At 36.2% G+C, this 19,666-nt stretch overlaps 1 protein-coding gene across 2 annotated transcripts in view; it reads right to left on the bottom strand.

Annotated features, from left to right (window-relative positions):
• Window positions 1-976: 976 nt before the first annotated feature.
• The window catches only part of DMGDH (dimethylglycine dehydrogenase), a 42,198-nt gene continuing 23,508 nt past the window's right edge, over window positions 977-19,666 (bottom strand). For both annotated transcript variants that reach the window (XM_042028866.1, XM_042028867.1), the window contains exons 9-16: window positions 19,374-19,527; window positions 18,331-18,496; window positions 15,716-15,846; window positions 14,089-14,306; window positions 13,048-13,205; window positions 11,893-11,952; window positions 2,405-2,539; window positions 977-1,736 (exon numbers count right to left, since the gene is read on the bottom strand). In XM_042028866.1, coding sequence (XP_041884800.1) covers window positions 1,521-1,736; window positions 2,405-2,539; window positions 11,893-11,952; window positions 13,048-13,205; window positions 14,089-14,306; window positions 15,716-15,846; window positions 18,331-18,496; window positions 19,374-19,527 — 1,238 coding nt within the window. In that variant the 3' untranslated portion in view covers window positions 977-1,520. The remainder of the gene's footprint in view (window positions 1,737-2,404; window positions 2,540-11,892; window positions 11,953-13,047; window positions 13,206-14,088; window positions 14,307-15,715; window positions 15,847-18,330; window positions 18,497-19,373; window positions 19,528-19,666) is intronic.

Below are 19,666 nucleotides of genomic sequence, written 5' to 3'. Positions count from 1 at the left end.
ATACTGAAATTCAAAACTGTGTTCCTAAGCATAGCTCTTTTCCTCCATAGTCTAAGCAAAACCATTTGGCATCATGTTGTACTTCAGATTTCCTAACTTTCAGAGACACAGTGGTTACACGCCTCATTACAAATAATGTTATCTTTAGAAAAAGTAACAATCTGATGGTTCAGCATAATAGAACCGAATCACTCATGAAAGTATAACAGAGAATAATTTCTGAATGGATTTTTCATTCAAGATAGTACTACCTGCAAACTGGCAAAGCTCATGTATTTAATTTTGACCTGCTTTGTAAAAGATATTTGAAACAGCACAATGTAATGTCAGCTTACTTTATCAAGAGTGAGTGTTCATTACTCAAATTATGTTTCTCCTGGTATATACTATTTCTACATTTGCTTCTTTGCTGAAGATTTAGAAGCACCAACTCCCTCGAAGAAAGTGCATTTTGGACATGACTCATACATACTTTGAAAACATTTATCTATAGCTTATTCAGAAGAATTGTTGAGCATATTATTGAATTCCAGAGGACTGTTTTGTTAATTTAGTGTGTTCCCATCATACACACTCCCAATCCTGCTTACGTGGGTTATTGAATATTTAACACTCAATAAAGCTCCTTTGCTCTGACTTTAATTGTATTTTTTCATTGTTAATACTTCTGTGTAATAATATATGGCTCTTACTGTTGCTTCAATCTATAATTACCAGTAAAGAAAAAGTGACCGTCTTTGGCACCAGTCTAGCTCTTCAGATTTAATACAGTAAATCTGTAATTTAAGCTTTGTTCAGAAATCAAATGATAACCTACTGTTTGTTGTAGGATATTACATGTAATCTGCCAGAGGATTTATGTAAAGCAGTGAAAAATGGGCTTCCTACAACTGTTTCATTGAGAAGAACTAGATTTTGGTCTTCTGTGAGAATTTCTGCCAGGCTGACACGCAGAGAAAAAATGCCAGGAATTCAGTTTGCCTTTAATAATGCCTTTATTATTTTAATGGTGGGATGTCTTTCAATTCTTTATGAAGCAGTCTGTGTAGAACTACTAATATGATTTTATGTTAAGTTTGCTATTCATGTTGTAAAGTAGGCAGGATAAGCTACTTTACCTCAAGGGCAGGCAAAGGAGGAACTGTTAGTGTGAGGGAGGGGGAGTAATTTGCTATTGGACACTATCAAGAGCACCTTTCTCGTATGGATTAATGCAAATCTGACAGCCAATGTGGGAGCAAGCCGAATCAATGATGTACTCATTCTCTGCCACTTTCTGCTCACAAGTGCTTGCTGCTGGGAAACAGAGCACACAGTGGTTCATAACTCTGCTCAGCTCTCTAATGTGAACAGCGCATACAAGGAAGTAGGACGTAACGCCGTGGAATTTCTCACTCATGTATGGCATTGAAGATCTTGTATTTAGTAATTTGCAAATCTAAGTAGTTTAATTATCGTAATTTTATGCATATTAATGGTACTATTTTCTACTGCACAATTTTCTGTATCTTCATCTGTGTTTATATTTTGGGACTTTCACCCTTTCTCTGAAGGCGCATTCTCGTTGGTTCAGTCAGCACCAGTGGTTCTTGTATAATAGTTGCTGGATAATTTTTACCTAAAAGTTCAACTTCCAATTTCTGTCCAACTTTGCTGAGTTCCATGGGAACATATGCAAAAGCTAGACTCTGCTGAGCTCCGTAACTGAAACATCCAGATGTGGTATTGCCAATAACCTGAAAAAAACCCCAAACCAGTTGTATTTATTTTCAAGACACAGCAAGATTTTCTGAAAATTAAACCCCAACCAACAACCCAAACAACTAGACGTCTCACGTTTTGTTTATACACTTCAGATATCAAGCAAGTTTCAGGTGTGTCGTGCAGTTCATAATATTCTCAACAGATAATAACACCACCTGAAACTGGGAATATTTTGCTCCTTGAAAAAATAGCCTATTCTTTTTATGTTCAGTTAAGTTGTCACTGAAACATATACAATACACTTGCATATGTTTATTATCTATAACAATGTAACTGCTAGTGACTATTTCAACACATTATCTGTGCTGAGGTGTGGAGCCCCAAACTTTACTATTGTTTCATTTACTTTAGGTATTGAAAGTGTTCTTAGGACAATGGTGAACTTGCAGAAAAGAGAACGGATGACAATATTTTGTCTCTGTTCCAACCCTAGTTTCAGAGACTCGATATCATTTCACATCTTCTCTGTAGGTATTTAGGTAGTCTTTACTTTTGCTTGAAGATTAGAGTGGTTATCATAGCTTCAAATAGTTCTGTGCCAGTAAAATAGAAATAACGCATTCACACTTGAAACACAAAGATTCTGTTCATGGAGAATTAAGACTGATTTTTTGTAACATGAACTACAGTCCTTCCTTGCCTTGCCATTGTGCCACACACTTTCGTTTCCCTCTGGATCAACATTATCTGTTTCCAGGATGAGATATACCAGTCGTCGTTTGAGCCCCTTTTCTTTAATCTGCTTCAGTGCTTGTTTTCCTGTAAAGTCTGCTGCCTGAAATAATACAAGATAATGATGATATATGTTTATTTGGGTTCTCCAAAATTTTTAGAGATATAAATATCTAAATGTATCTCAATGTATTTGCCTGTCACTTAAGTATTTTGTATGAAATACAGATGAAATCAAATCTTTGGCAGATAGTATATCTTGTATCTTGGTATTTTTATACTGGTATATCTTGGTAACTTTATTCATATATCAGTTTTCCTAGATCTCAGCCTTTAATATCCATAATTCCAACGTAGTAGAAACATGTTTGTAGTGAGCTGTGTTACAAGACTACCTGCTCAGTTAGGGTTGTAAGCCAGAAGATTGTGCATCATTTCAGTGACTATGACAAGAAATGAATTCCGATACTCAGATCCTACAGCCTGGGCCTTGCTCTGTCAACTCACTGCCTTTTGGTGCCATCATCAACTTATGACAGTAACCTGTCAGTATTCCATTTTGGTGTCTCTGCCAGGCTGCACAGCTGGCAGTTTACTCCATATTCTTGTTTTAAGGTAGGTATGGTTTTTTCCCATATCTACCATTTTGTGGGATAATGCAGCATGTTTTGTAAAGAATACTACTATTGTTTGGAGTTCCCTTTTTCAGCCTGCTTAGAAAGGTACAAGCAGATTCTCATTCAGAGTCTTCTTTTCCAGAAGAAGACTGCACAAATGTATGACAAGTATGGAGGTAGTCATTGGCAATTCTCTGAACCCTCAAAGGTATGTAGAACAGTATTTACTGTATCTGATCCCATTGAGCTGATTCCACTAGCCTGATTCTATCACAGACTCATTTAGGTTGGAAAGGATCTCTAAGCTCTTTGACCAATCACTGCCTTGTCAACTACAGCATAGCACTAAGTGTCATGTCCAGTTGTTTCTTGAACATCTCCAGGGATGCTGAGTCCATCACCTCCCTGGGCAGGCCCTTCCAATGCTTAACAACCCTTTCTATGAAGAAATTCTTCATAATGTCCATTTTTGCTACTATGGCATAGATCAGACAGAACAAAAGAACTGTATTCAGCTAAATTACCAGACACCCACCAGCCTGCCCCATGGGCAGAAACATAACAGAAATTACAAAGTCCTCTAGCTTTTCAGCTTTTGATTCACTAGCAGTGAAAGCCATCTTAAGGCAGTTGATCTTAGGTCTGAAGCAGTTATTATATTAATTTGATGAGTGTTTAAGGGAAAATAAATGAAATATTGTTAAAGTCTTCAAAAATACTGTTTCTGTTCTTTAATGTCAATAAAGAATTATTGCATTGTGAGAATTACAAGCAACATGTACATGGAATAGATATTATACAGTTAGTTCACGTGTTCTTGTAGTTCTTCACGTTCACATAAATCTGTTTGTAGGCTCAGAAGAAATTACTGAAGTGATGAAGAGATTTTGCACCATGAAAGGCTAGGCTCTGTAAGCAGTTGTGAAAAGCAGCTTATGAATCAGTTAAGGAGCAGTTAGTCTGAAAATAAAGGTGATTCAACTGGGGATAAAGCAGATACTGTACATAAGGATCAGAGCTGGCACCCTTTGGGGAAAGAAGGTATGAAACACAGCTCAGATCAGAAAAAAACCTGTGAGGATTCATTTTAGAATATAATGTCAAGATGCTGCACAAAATATAAAGGAAAGATCTCAAACCAGACAATAACCATCTACTGGTAGTTCCCTCTCACTTTTCTACTACATGATATCGGCAACTGTAGGATACCTACAATTAGAAGTGCAAATAAGACTGTATACCACAGCATGACTCACAGACTAAAATGCTTTGCATAACAAAGAGAAATACCAAGAAGGAAACATTCCACAGGGATACTTAGCACTGAATCAATTCCTTCCTATTCATGCAAATGTAATATCAGGTATTTACCCGCATAGAACACAACTTGTGAGGAACTAAACACAAGTATTCAAACGCAACTTTATATATTCTAGGTATGGAAACCACTAGAGCAAGCAGCTAGCAGGCTTTAGAATATGTCTAAATGTGGACATTTTTTGCCTGTTGGTTACAGATACAAAATTTAATTCTTTCCCAATTAATTTTAACTGGGCTGAGCTTTTGGCCACCTGGATTAAACCACTACATAGCTATTATGCTAACTGAAGATGCATACGGGGATTTAATGTAAAGGGCTTGTTCTTTGTTATTTTCTATTCATTGAAGTTAAGAATATTCTAGTCTTATTAGAATGATGGCTTGGAAAAATAACCAGGATGTAACCTAGAATTCAAACTCATCAAAATATACACCTCTCATATATATATATATATAGTTATAGTTACAGTTATAGTTAGTTATAGTTATATTCACTGCAAAAATGTGTGGATCTACATGTATAGATACATAAACACGTATACATACATACTGGAACACTGTGTGAACATGCTTAAAAATGTATGTGTGAAAATACATGTGTATATATAACGCACGACTGCAAAAAAAGGGCATCTGTAGATATAGATATAGATAGATATAGATATAGATAAATATATATCTATATATAGATACATATAGATATCTATAGATAGAGATATATATCTATATCTATAGATATGTATAGATATCTATAGATAGAGATATCTCTATCTATTTATATATATATATTTATATTTAAATATTTAAAGCACCTTCTTAAATTCCAACAATAGGAATGCAACTAATTCAGTTTACTTCTTTTATAGTTCTTGGGTACCCCCATGTCAATTGCACACTAATATATTTCCACCATTATTCATTTTTTCTTTTTAAGTGTATGTGCATTCCAATCAAGACAGGATTTGGAAGCTGACGCATTCAACCTCAGTCTGGCTATTTTGGTAACGACTGCTTCCTCTTTCTAGGAGAAAAACAGTCAGTTTGCATATTGCTTCCATTTGTTTTATTTTGTCATGCAAAATATAATGCAAAAAAATCGTATTTAAACCAGTATAATCCAATAAATGAATATATATTAAAAGAAACATCGTATTTAAACCAGTATAATCCAATAAATGAATATATATTAAAAGAAACAAAACCAAAACAAACCCAAAAACGAGAAGAAAAAGAGGAGAAATAAATGAAAACACTAAACAATTCCAACCTTGAACAAATACAAAATTTAAAGCTGCTCTTCACTGTCAGAGTTTAAAAAAAAAAGACTTGACATGTAGGAAAAATGTAAAATGTTTATACTAGTTGAAGTAAAGACAGTCCTACAAAGCTAAGCTTAAAATACAGAAGACATTCCATTGTCTTGGCATGAGTTCCCAAAACATTAAGTTTTGGCAGATGTAATGGTTTTCACATAAAATAACAGTTCTTAGACACCAAAGATAAAGACAATATCTACTGCTTAGCTTCATTTAATTTGAGTGCAGCTCACCAGATAAAAAGATGGGCTGTTCCTTTTTACTTGTGTGTTAGATAACACACATATTAAAATGGAAAATCCTATCACAAAGACAAATCAGCTAAATTTTTAAAATAGCACATAGCTAAAGGTATACCACTGATTTTCATCTATTAACATGCTGTATATATGTATTTTCCTTACCCTTCTTATCAGGTTTTACTTCGTGTTAGTTGCCATGTGTTTGATAGCACAAGATAAACCCACTGTTTTTTAAAAAGAGTTTAGAGGACAATAACCAATGAGGAGACTTTTTTCACAGTGAAATACCTGGAAGAGTTTAACTTACTGTGTTTCAAATATACCTGGCTTTCAATGGCACCCCAATCCTAATTCCAATCCTCTGTAAAAACCTCTTCTAGTTAAGGGAAGCAAAGGCATAGAAATTATCTACAGACCTGTCAAAAAATTTTAGACTGTGCCGTTTATCAGAATAAAGTCGAAGTATCTAAAAAGAAATATGCTGTATTTGTTCAACAGCAACTTGCAGTGAAGACATACAACTCTCTCAACAAGGAACGGTTGTAATTTATTCAGTATACCACTTAGGACTATGGGCATAGAACCAAATAATGAACACAGAGTCACCCAACTGAGTAAGGCAGCACAGCTGCTGTGATCTGCTATAACCATAACGTTACAACACACTGGAGACAGCCTCTATACAGTATTTTGAAAATTTTCTTAGCTAGATGCTTTTTAATTATTTCAGGGTAACACTCCAAATTATATCTGCCTCACCAGCCTGACAAATGAAGACAATTTTTCTTCTCAGACAGCAAATATTTGACAAGTTTCTTTTTCTGTAGAAAATCAAAGCTACAGCTTACACAGCACAAAAGAGTTTTGTAAGGGAGATGGCCAGTCTGTATGTATGGCACCTGCACCAATGCATCTTTCATTCAATCTACCTAAGCCTTTCTTGTATGCAGTCAGCTGTAGGAAATTGGTATGATACAAACAACTGATGAATTACTGAATTATTTTGGCTCAAAATCCCTATCTTAGTGCGTGCTTATTCCTTTACATGGCCCAATAAGCAGACAGGGAGTCACCTAGATGTGCATTTTATACATATAACAAAATCTTTGCAGACCCTTTCTAACATGTTTCCTCAGCTGTAAATTTACGGAATAAATCTTCTGGTTTTTGACCCTCTGGACACCAAATGAAGTAATGATAGAATATGGTTCCACTCCTAAACTTAAATTTGAATGGGGACAGGATTTAGGTGGAAAAGTACACTCAATTAATATGTTATAGGCATAATAAATGGGGATCAAAAGTGGGAGGGGGAAATACTATGCCCCATCCCAAATTTCCTATCCATCACTCCATCCTTTTTCCTATCCCTATCCCTTCTTCAGTAAAGCCTCTGTTCTTTCTTCCTCCTCTTCCCTTTCTTGTGTGGAGTAAAGCTGGCATGAAACACAACCTTATTCCAGGTTATGGAGTGGGGTCAGTGACCACTGTTGTAGTCATTCCTCTCAGAACGAAGGGATGCAAGCTGGAGAAGTGAAGCAAGGGCAGACAATGGCAATCAGGGGGAGATACAGGCATTCTTGAAGCTGAGGCTGTTCCACACCAAGACCATGGGAACACGAGTTGGACTTAAACAACTGAGGGACAGTTTTGGCAGAGTGGCCAGGACGGAAACAAATGACTAGAAAGTGGAGGGCATAAAACTGTAAGTCTAAACCTGATATCAAAGGAATAAAAGGGTGGAGACACATCCTTAGAACTGCTCATCCTAGTTTCCTGATAGATAATATCTTACGTATTGTTATGTTGGAGGTTAGGTCAATACTCAAGGACTGGATCTTGTCATTCACTCACCTATAAGAAGCTGACGGGCGTGACAAAACTTCTATTCATAATGCATACCAAAGCAATTAAATTCTCATGTGTCTAACAGGTGCCATAGTAAAAACCACCGATGTCAAGGTGAGAAAAAGAGGTAGCACTTGTAGCCTGAGAGGTGTGTTTTCAAAAGGACATTCAGGCAGTTACTGAGCAGGGTTGGAGGAGATGAAATGCAATTAGTGGTAAGTGTACAAGGAAAGGAGAAAAGAAAAAAAAAATATTCTGTATATAGAAAAATCTGGAAAGAAGTTTGGAACTGAGAACAAAAAACCTGCCCCAGTACATGAAGAGGCCTGAGGCAAAGAAACACTGCCTTGGCAAGCAGTAGTTTCTCCTGGTGGAAACAAACGAAATATGGGTTAACTACTCGGATCCTGGCCTATAAGAGCACCCTAGAGCAGAGTTCCAAAGGCTTTCCTTCATCTACTGCACTCCCTTCCCAAGCTTCGGTGCTGTTCCCAAGTCTCTGCTGCTGCAGAGAGTGTGACCAGGAGATGGCAGTCTTGGATATAGCAACACAAGCACAAACGCACAAACAGCCAACTGCGGACTTTGAGCTCTTCAGGAATGTTGTCATTATTGGATTCACAAGAAAAATCCTTCTGAAAAAAATTAATTTCTGTGAGCTGGTATGAAGGCCTTTAACATCAAGTTTCACAGGGTTTCTGGTCCATTGCAGTCAGGAGGAAAATAAGGCTGTTTTAAGCATTCAGAGGTGATATGCTACATCTTTGAGCACTCAAAAACCTGAGAAAGTGCAAATGTGCAGAACAGTATTCTTGGATGTGGACCAAAAAGAATTGCATATTTTCTTCTTAAAAGATATTCTGTGTATTTCCTGGCACAGTAACTAACATTAGGACTCTATTGAATATTTAGTAGCAGAGTGCTTATTAATGAGATGAGGCTATCTAACAACTTATCTAACTTACTAAATGTAATTGAACAGCCAGAAGAAAGACAACAGATATTTTTAAAAATCCCATTGCTAAACTGGACAGGATTTTGTTGGGAAGTTATGAAAGCATTTTATACTCTAAATTATAAATTAATCCTGTTAGTGTCCCTCCACTTTAGTTTAACTGCAGCCCATCCTGATCATCTGTGCAGGAAGCAACTAACACTAACATTAGTGAAAAGGGATTATCAAGCAGAGTCTAGAGGAAACCACCTAGAACAATGCCTCAGATTTACTGACAAAATGAAAGTTGCCACAGAAACCCTGCTGAAATGGATTTACTTATTGCCATGTCATAATTTAATACCCTGTGAGGAAAAATAAAGTCAGCTTAAGCTTTTAAGTTTTTCCTATGATACATCACAAAAAAATTACTAGTCTTTTTGTACATGAAGATGATCTATATACCAAGCTTTCTAAACATAGAGACTACCAGGATTTTATGGGGACTTTACATTGCTTCATATATATTCCCCAGATATTTGAATGTCCTCTTGTAGAAATTCTTTTTGATCGTATTACCTTCACTGGCATCTGGCTCTTCATTCATTTTAATCTGTTTAGAAAGTGTTTTCATTTTCTGTGACATACCACTCAAGATTCACTGATGCTGAAGTCTTTTCACAACAGTTTTGTGAGCTATTTCAGCTGTTTGTTGCACAGTAAGAAGCACTCTAGTAATTAACTCAACAGTGCCTTTTGGTTCTAATTTACACAGAAATCAGCACTTTCCCCAGCTGGGGGCGCATGCTTAAAGGAATGATCCTTGTGAGGAGCCGAACAGACCAAAATGTCAAAAAGAAGTATTTAAGTATATGTTGCTTGTAGTTTTTATCTCGTTTGCCCCTTTTTGAGGGGAAAGTTTCCACAACAATAGAAACAGATAACAAAGGAGTATTTTGCTTGTGTTCAGTCACGGCGGCCTGTAAAGAATGGTGCAACAAAACCAGAGGCATGGAACTGGGACTCAAACTGCCAAGAAGCAGAGTAAATAATCTCACACTGCTTTTCATGCTGCAGTGTTTAGAGTGCTTCCAATAGCTGAATTAGCTCAGGTACCTCTGAAGCGTCAACATACAGTCACAACTGCCCTCATCTGAGTCAATAAAAAAACATTGATTATTTCCTTTTTCACATTAGTTTAGCAAAACTGGCAAATGTTTCAGGCTGACACCCTGCATTTCTGCAGGATATTCATTCATGCCCATTTGTCTACAATGTGAGTATCTGCTCTGGAGAACTGCTCCAACCCTGCATTTCAACCATGAGGAGAAGCGTGCAGAGCAGTAAAGAATCAAGTGCTTCCTGCACATTAATGCCTTCATATGATCTGCATGGATATCTTGGCAAGCAACAGCTTTCCCTCCTTATGGCTGCTTTCCTATTTACACTAAAGGAAAGGGGGGAAAAAAAAAGGAAAACAAACAGATGTATCAAAAGGAAGTGGAAAGAAAAACAAGTAATAGTAACATTTTTTCTTTTATCTCGATTCCCTGCAATCCTGCTAATCTCTCCTCAAAATGAAAAGGCCTTGATTGGTAAACGCAGCTTAATCCTAATCTATAAAATTCTGCATTTCCCTTGCATGTGTCACTTCCTCTGATTAAGGCAAAACTGTACTACCCAGTAGAGAGAGCTGTAACTCCACTACATGTAGGAAGTGCCATTGACATCCTTGGGAGCACCCTGCCTCACTCCTGCATAGGTTGAAGAAATTTACCTTCTACAGACAGGTTCAACAGTGAGAGGAAAACCACCTTCCTGGGACTGTCCTGTTATGGTTGGTGAAGTTGTCTCATAATATAAAAGCATCCTTTTAAGTTTAACATGCTTCCATAATTCTTTCCTATGCAAAGTTTAGGATTTGCTTTTTATGTGGAGCTGTAACTTAAAAGTTTGGGATTCTTATCAGTTCTACAGCGCCTCCACATAACATGGCAAAAATATCAAGGACTATTTATTATCTAATTTATTACCATTTCAGGTATAAAAGAAGCAAAAATAATAACAGTTTGTCACTGTATCACATTACAACATTGTCAAGTTTAAATGTTTTGCAAACATATTTTCTTCTTCATCTCGCTCATATACTTTAATTTACAGATTAAAAATTGAAGCAAAAGATTAAGTCAGAAATAACCCATCACTTAGGGTACCTCACTTGAAATCTCTAGGACCAGAATTTTCATGATAGAAATTTCAGATCCATTGTGCAGCCAACTGCTGTTTGAGTTGATGGAGATAGCAGCAGATGGCTTTAGATCCGCACAGGACATGATTTCATCATATTTCATGGAAAGGTCTCTATTTGACAGAGTTTAGACATTTGGTTTGTGATTCATTTGGACCAGGAAAGAGAAATACAAGCAATTTATTGTATCTATTGGACTAAAACAGAATTTGAATTCCTAAAATATTAATACAAGAAAAGTGAGCTTGCTGATCAAAGGAGATAGAGTAACATCTTTCTTTTCTTTTTTACTGCACAGTTAAATTCAACTAGCTCCATTCTCTAGCCTTCAAATCAGGTGAAAACAAGTTATGAGCAGAGGACCTCTTCAAAAATTCCAAGAACAACTAATTATTCTTTTAACCAATATACTAGTTTAACTTATATTTAACTTACTGTTATCAGTTGTCCCTAGCAGTTCTAAAAATTATAGTTTTTTCAGTAATTGTTGTACCAGAGTGGTAGCCAGGGAAAAAAATCCTAGAGATATCTGCTTTAACAAGAACAAACAGGTAGAATATTTTCACAATATGAACAGGTTCGTTCAACTTCTGTATATATATATATATGTACATATAAATATATATATACTATACGTTTAAAAAAGTACATGACTAAAATTTCTCTCTGAAAATAAATCACAAAGAGTTATTTATCACATAGACAACATTTAGCATTTGCAACTTCTTGATCTAATGTATAATTTTGTTAGCAAGAAACATGGGGAAAGATTTTTTAAAACAAGTTGGTACTTATAAAGTAATTATAATTATAGTTGTGTCATTCATTTACTAAATCTATTTTGTTTTCCAGCTAATGGCATTTTTCATGTTCAAACACTTAAAGAATAAGCTTGGACATAATAGAGCATTTTGAAAATAGTAAGACATACCTTGTTTAGCTTTACAAAATATTCCAGTCCAGCTTCCAAGGGATTAGTGTCACAGTTCATCTGTTAAAAGATACAAATTCACCATCCATACATGATGGACCATCATAGCTCTTGGTTTGGGGGGTTTATTTATTCATTTTATACATCCTTCTATTTACTCCTGTGTCAAAGTCTTCTACTATGCACAACTTCTGTCTGAATACCCAGCAAGCTTCCAATATGGGATTCAGTGTATCTACTATCACGCTCAATGTAACATATGGATGTGTAAACCAGTCATCTAAGTTTCCACATGGAAAGTAAACACATTTCAGTAAGAAATAGGATTTTTCATCAAAGCAGAATGGAACCTCAGAAGACTGAGTAACTGAGGTATGCACACCATTTACAATACAGCCGAGTGGCTTAGCTGGAGAGGGAAATAAAACACAAAGCAAATTTCATTCACCACCTTCCCATGAGGTGCAGGGAGAATAATTCGTTAGGCAGCACTTGAAGAAAGAACGAAAATAATTAGCACATGGCAAACCAAAAGGACCCCTAAATTCCCACCATTTCAACCTCTTGAGTTCTTTCATTTCCAAAGGAAAAGTTTCATGTAAAATGAAATTATACTGATTTCCCCCAAAATTCCCTAGGCCCCCTGAGTAATTCTTTATTATGAGTGAGCAAATTCTGCAGGAACAAGGTAATGGGAAATGAAAAAGTTCCAAATACATTTTGAAGCAAAAAGAATTTGCCTCTCATGACATAGTTATTACAGAAATAAAACATTTTGAGAACCTGTCAGCCAAACCTTTGATTTTAAAACACTAGAGCTCAGCAAAACACTCATAATTTTGTTATACACAAGAGGGAAAACCATCCGTGAATCAAAATAAGTGTTTCTTTGCCAGCAATGCAATGGGCTACACCAGTTGTCTTTAGAAAATCACCAGTAAAAATTATAGCAGCTTTTCCTGCTTGAGGAAAATTTTCTTTTAATGCTAAACTGAGAAACTGGTACAAATAACAGCTATGCTAACTATGACTAAAAGCTGCATAGTCACAAGAAAATAAAAAAATTAAATAAACAACCCCACTAACACAACACTCGCCCCCTCCAAAAAACCCCAAACCTCCAGAAAGAATAATAAGGAAGTTCTATTTCCTGACCTCTGCTCCCCAGGCTCGGAAACCTTTTTCCAGCCTTAAAGCATTTAGAGCATATGTTCCAAAGTTATCAATTCCCTCTTTTTGGCCAGCTTCCATGATTGCACTGTAAAGAGGTACAGAATCTTCCTTTCTATGGTAGAGCTCCCAGCCCAATTCACCTGTTACACAAACAAGATTATTATTTTTATCAGCTCAGTTAAATGATCCTAATAAATACACTCCTTTCCTTGGTCAAAAGTGAGAGTCAATGCTGTCTTAATTCACACTGTAGAGTCAATTCTATCATATAGCAAATCTAATTCCCAGCAAGAACTACCAGAGGATTTGTTCCCTACATTTAAGCAGTGGTACTATTATTCAAATTTAAACTGTTAACTGAAAACTGTGGGTAAAAAAACCATCAAAATAACTGATAAGAAAAGGTCATGTAACAAAGTCACAATGATAAATTAAGGACATTGTAAACAGATGATGACTTGGCAAGTGAACAGCAAATGTAACTGAATGTAAATAAGAATGAGTGTATTGTAACATATTTAGCACAACAGAAAGAGAATATGAATTACGAAGACTTCAGCTGCTTCAGAATGCTCTGAATTCAGTCTATTACACTCCAAATGGATGTAAAAAGAAATAAAAGTAAAAAGTAACTGGGAAAGCCAAACATTAAGCACTACAGCATTACATTTCCAAGGCACATTACAAACACTAATATACAGTAAACCAAAACCAATTCTTGACGCTGGTTTTGCAGCAAATACCGAAGAGGTTATCAGAACTGGCCTTTTGTTTTGCAAAATCAATATTTACACTATAGGGTATTTCTAGAGAAAAAGGTCTTGGGAAAACTCAGCACAGACCCTGACCATATCACATTTGAAAATCAATGTACTGTGATTCCACCCATACTTATATGTAAAGTGTAACAAACCTACTTCTTATGAATACATGATGAGACTTAGATTTCAACATAATTTTAGTGACATTTATTATTTTATTCATTGTCTCTTTTCTTAAGTGTATGTTTTTTCTATTGCTTACCTGTGTAAGATATCCTAATGGCAGTAACAGCAATATTGGAAAGTTTCAGATGTCTACACTGGAGAAACTTAAACGAAGTGTCACTGAGATCTTCATTTGCCAGTTTCTGGAGGACCTGTCGTGCATACGGACCTGCTACACTAAGTACTCCCATCTCATCTGTCATGTTTTCTATTTCAACTTTGTATCCATCTCTTGTTACTTTCTCTTCTATCCATCTGAACATAAAACACAACACCGATGTTACACTTCTTTCGAAAAAAATGAATTTAGTAAGATTTTACTAGGAGTTATTTATTGTTAGTGTTCATTTCCCCAGCAGCTCCCAGTCCCACACTCTCAAAACCAAAAAAACTATGTGCTACATTAGATAGACAAATCCAACCTTGATGTTAAAAAGAGTTTTCTGGTGAGACACTGATACAGGAACACAGGCATCTGAGATACAGCCAGGAAAGAACAGCATTTAAATGGGTAGAACAGTATTTTTAAGGTAAGAGAAATAAGTGATCTCCTACAATGACGACTGATTTGGTTTTGGATCCAGAATCTGTTAATAAAATGTCAAGATACAAAAAGAGTAAGGAATAAACACGATGAACATAGGAAGTCTCTAAATAAATTGCTGTGACAACAGAAATGTACAAGCAGGTTTGTTCCTTCCTGAATACAACATTTAAAGTATTGGCAGCGAGTTCAGTTTGGATTTAATCCAAAACAACAGCTGCAAATTATCTTTCAGGAAGCTCAGAAAATAAATAAAATGGGTATATTTAAAAATCTTACAGAGTACTACATTGTTAAGCAGTATTATAAGATCTCAGGCCTAGCAAGTACCAAACAGGACTGCCGAAAATCTGTAGAATTAAATACATTAGATCTGGCTCTGCCATTTGTTTCCTGAATGTGGCAATGTTCCTACTGATTACTGTGAGGCTGCTATGAAACAGTACATTATTCTTTGCCAGTTAGGGTAGTGAATTTCAGTCTTTAATGTGTTGATTCATTTTGATTAACTGATTTGCCAGCAGCCTCCAGTAAAGACGAGCACTAGAAATGTCAATTCCAATGCTCATCTATGAAAAGTTATTTTGTGAAGTCATCCTGCAACTGCTTCTACTTTTTTCTTTCTTTCTGTTGTTTCACTCTGTGACCCCAGAGCCCAAAGCAGAAGACAGTACCACAGTATCACAAAGACTGCACTTCCTGTCTGTATGGGCCAGGTCAGTGCCTCTGGGGTCATCCCTGTTAAGAGCCAATTTTCTTTTTTTTGCGTAAGAGAACGCACTAGAAAGGAACAGCCGTGCTGTGTTACATCATACAATGCCAAAGACAAACAGGTTCAACAACAAAACAAGAACTGCCTCCAACAAAGTATATTACATAACTGTTAGCAAGTTCTCCATCTTTTTACATCAGCGATAATCCAATATCCAAGTGCTTATACTTCGGAATTCAAGTCAACCAACTTTCTAAGAAACTAAAATCAATTAAGAAGTAGAACTCTCGTGAACTTTGTGAAAAAGTTGTTGAGTAATAATAGAGAATTTGGAACTCAGTAAAAATGTTTCTGTACTAATGTGACTGTATAGCACTATGTACTTACTGCATTAAAAAATACACTAACCTCAGATCATGGAGTTCTGACCCTGACCCAGTTACAAGCATGAATTCTCCAGGATACAGTTGAGACACGGTTAGCTCAGCATAAACTTTTCCTCTGGGTGTTAACATATGGCTTATATTTGTGGAACCCACCTACAGAGTAAAATTTGTGATTATTAAGAATGCAAAATAAAACCTTTGAATTCTTAAACGTCATTAAATACACGGTTATTTTTCTTTATTTGAAAAAACAATTTTTTAATGTTTGCTCTGCTATGCCAGAATAGGAGTGGAGAGATACACAGCTGGCCAATCTTAAGCTTTGGAGTAGAAACTTCACTTCTTCCTTTATAGAAAAAATGGAAATTTTAAAAATAAGATAAATCAAGACCTTTATAAATATTTCTTAATTATGCATTACACAAGGCAGTCTTAAGCTACATTTGTTTTCAGAATGCATTTTCAATTCAAATTCAATCAACTTTAGTTTGTTTCCTTCATCTAAATAAAAAATTCTCCATGTAATTGACATGAATATTCTTTTTCAATCCTGTCAATAAGGTTTTCAGGTCCCAAGAGAATAAAATACGCTTTTCCCCTTACTATAAAGGGAGAAATACTGAGCTGGCTTATGCTTTTGTGGCCCTGATTTATATATGCTTTTCTATTTTTTGTAGTTGCTGACTATGAATCTATATCTCTGCACATTTGAATCAGAGACAAAAGTCCCTAGAGACAAAATTTCAGGTAACAGTTACTTAGCAGTGACCATAAAACACACACATGTTCATACATATATCATCCATAGAAACAGAAATATGAATGTGCCATGGCTGTTGTGCTGGCCTGGTTTCAGATGCAGAATTTAGTCTCTTTTATTTCATTTTACTTTCACAGAACCTTGTGAATAACCCTGTCAGTGGCCAGATTCCATACAATGAACAGAGACCTGAAAAATATTTCTGATACTAAGATTATTTTTCAGGTCTTACTACATTAATTAATTATGCCATAGTTACTGGCATATTACAGGCATATAGTTGAATTTTCAGGACCTGATGCTGGTCACACTCAGTCCAGTTGCAATACAAGTATATCTCTGGTAACTCCACTGGATTATTTTAAGATGGAGGCAAGCATGAATGGTACTAAAAATCAGGCAGCTTAAGTAACAACTGTTACGAAGGCTGGATTTTTAAGTGGACTCATAAACTGCACCTTCTGCTTTGCCCCCTAACTTTCCCTTACCATAGCTGATTAAACTCCATAGAAAGCACTTGGCTGTTCTCATAATTTCCTATTTAATCTGGATTTCCCTGTACCACATAAATATATTCAGCAAGTGTTATCCATGTCCACTGATTACGCAGTTACTCTGCCTCTACCCCAAGCTAGACTGAAGACAAACTTTCAATTTATATTGTTATCACAAAATTAATACAGTAAAAAATGACTACATGGCAATTCAAGTTCTTCTTTCTCCTAGGATATCAATCTTGTGCCTTCCCATTCAGTTGACTTTAACCTTTCAGAAGAGCTTCTCTATCTTCAAAACTACAGTCTCAGTGTACTTGTTGTTTCCCTATGTTTTCTCTCTTTGGTGTCTGAAGCAACAAAAACCATCACCTACTGCAAGTACTTAGAGAAATTCTGTGCTGAAACGACCAACCCCAAGTCATCCTGGAACCGCAGGGTCACTTCAGAAAGGAACAATCTACTTGCTGGGGTGTATCTCTAAAGTTAGACACTACAGAAGAGTGGTTCACAAAGCAGGAAATAAAAAGGATTCATGGAGCCCTACCAAAACTTTAAGACCAAGAATGAGAAACCCGGGGTAGTTTGTCATGGTATGCCATTTTTGAGAACAGGATCATACTCTGAGGATCTAGGAACAGCCGTCTCGTGAAGAAACGATACATGTGAGGTGAAAGCAGAATCTCCTGAATATTTGCAACCCTGCCTGCACCAGGCAGCCAGCTGTAAAGCAGAGTCAATATGACTGGAGGAAAACAATAGGTTGCATTTTAAAAAAGCCAACATAGCTGCTCCCTTGGGAATTCATTCAGCTATGGTCAGAGCCCCTTCCACTGTTCCGCTCTGCTGCTCGAGCTGCCACAATTTAGGCAGGCAGCTGCCAAGCTATTCTACTGTAAAAAAATTCCATGTAAGATTCACTTGCACTTTTTAGGAGAAGATTTGAAACACAGGAGGTTGTCTGAGCATAAGGAAACATTTTTTTACTATAAAGTGGCTAAGCATAGGAACCAGTTGCCCAGTTAACTCAAAAGCCATCTGAACAAACTCCTAGCAACGAGTTCCATGTGATGCTTGTCCAACAGCGGGTTGGACGAGATGATATCCAGAGGTCCCTTCGAACCTCATCCATTCTGATTCAATGATCTCTGCCAAAAGGTACTTCTGTGTATAAACTACTACTAGGTACTAGGTAGTACCCTAGTATAAACTCCACTTGTGTGCTCTTAACTGAGTGCAATACGTCTGACACAGAAACTTCTCCAAAGGATCTGTGTATTTGGTATCTGAGATATACGGGAATAATATTATGCTTCATTTTCCATATCTGAAACAGATCTTGTCTAAGTTCTAGATTACAACAGTTACCACTGTCCCATTTACCTTTGGAACAACATTTGCAAATAGATGATCAAGTAGCTTAACAGAATCTGTGCCTTTTACTTTAAACTTGCCAAATGGTGACAGGTCAATCACACCAACTTTTTCCATAACCTGTTTATATTCACGACCCACAGGGTCAAACCAATTTGTGCGCCGAAAACTGGGTCTGAAACAGAGCATTTAGACACATAAAACACAATTTAGAAATTTTGTGCTCTTTTCAGCAAAATGTAGTCTTCAGTTTTTTCAGTTTAATAACCATCCAAAAGAGATAGACTTTCTAATTGTAGATGCCTTACCCAATATTTTCCTTAGTTTAACACAGCTTAATAATTAAAATCCTTTAACAACACAGAAAGATATGGGTTGATACTATATCAGCCACTTTGTATAATAAACTGAACTGTTCAAGTGTTAGAATAAGTCTGTCATGAGTAAATTTAAGCATACTTTGTTGATGAATCATTTATATAAGTTTAAGGTCTCAAAGGCTTTATTTCTGAACAGAAAAATGTGTCTCTTTATTCCTTTATGAGCCTCATTTAGATTAGGCTCCAATATCCCCATAGAAAATATTTATTTGCTGGAAACTCCCTGATGCAGGCAGGGTGGGCAGACATAGAGAAGGGAAAAAAATACCAAAAGAAGATAGGGCTCCTCCTCACCAGACACTTACACAGAGAAGAATGAACTTTTTCAAGAAAATATTATACTGTGCTGCTGGTCAAATAGTAAGAGATGGAGAAAAACACACGTTTATAATGAACAAGTTGTTTTCCAAGCTCTTCCTTGAGCTAGGTTGCTTCCTGGTATCTCAAACCTAGAACAGTTACAAGATACCTTCATGTGTGTTTTGAAATGTCTGCATTATCAGAATAAAATGTATTCTAAACAATGGAAAAAGCAAGAATGGAACATCAATCTAATAGATACCTGTTCCTGAAATTAATGATAAATGCATGCTTCTCATTTAATTTAAATTGCCTGCCTGTTGCTATCATGCAAATTTTTCAGGGGAGAAAAAAAAGTAGTCTTTCATTTACTTGTATCCAGTCTCATCTCCAGGTTTGTAGAACCAATGAGGTTGCTCCCATCCTGCATGAAATCCCATTGAACATTTTGACTTTAGCAAATCGTACAGCCCACTGGTTCTCTCTGTTGGTCTCCCAGCAAATCTTTCTTCTTTAGGGTAACCAACTAGAGTGAGAAAAAACAAAACAAAACAAAACAAAACAAAAATCACCAAAAGCTATAGCATACTAAGATCATCATCCAAGATAGAAAACACATCTATAAACAGAGAAATCTAGATAGAGGCTTTGCTGCAATTCATCTT

The sequence above is a fragment of the Corvus kubaryi genome, unplaced genomic scaffold (assembly GCF_017639235.1).
Source record: "Corvus kubaryi isolate FWS band 111438036 unplaced genomic scaffold, C.kubaryi_AGA036_p1.0 37308, whole genome shotgun sequence".
Classification (NCBI taxonomy): domain Eukaryota; kingdom Metazoa; phylum Chordata; class Aves; order Passeriformes; family Corvidae; genus Corvus; species Corvus kubaryi.
Note: the sequence above shows the minus strand (reverse complement) of the source record. Positions and strands in the feature narration are given on the sequence as shown.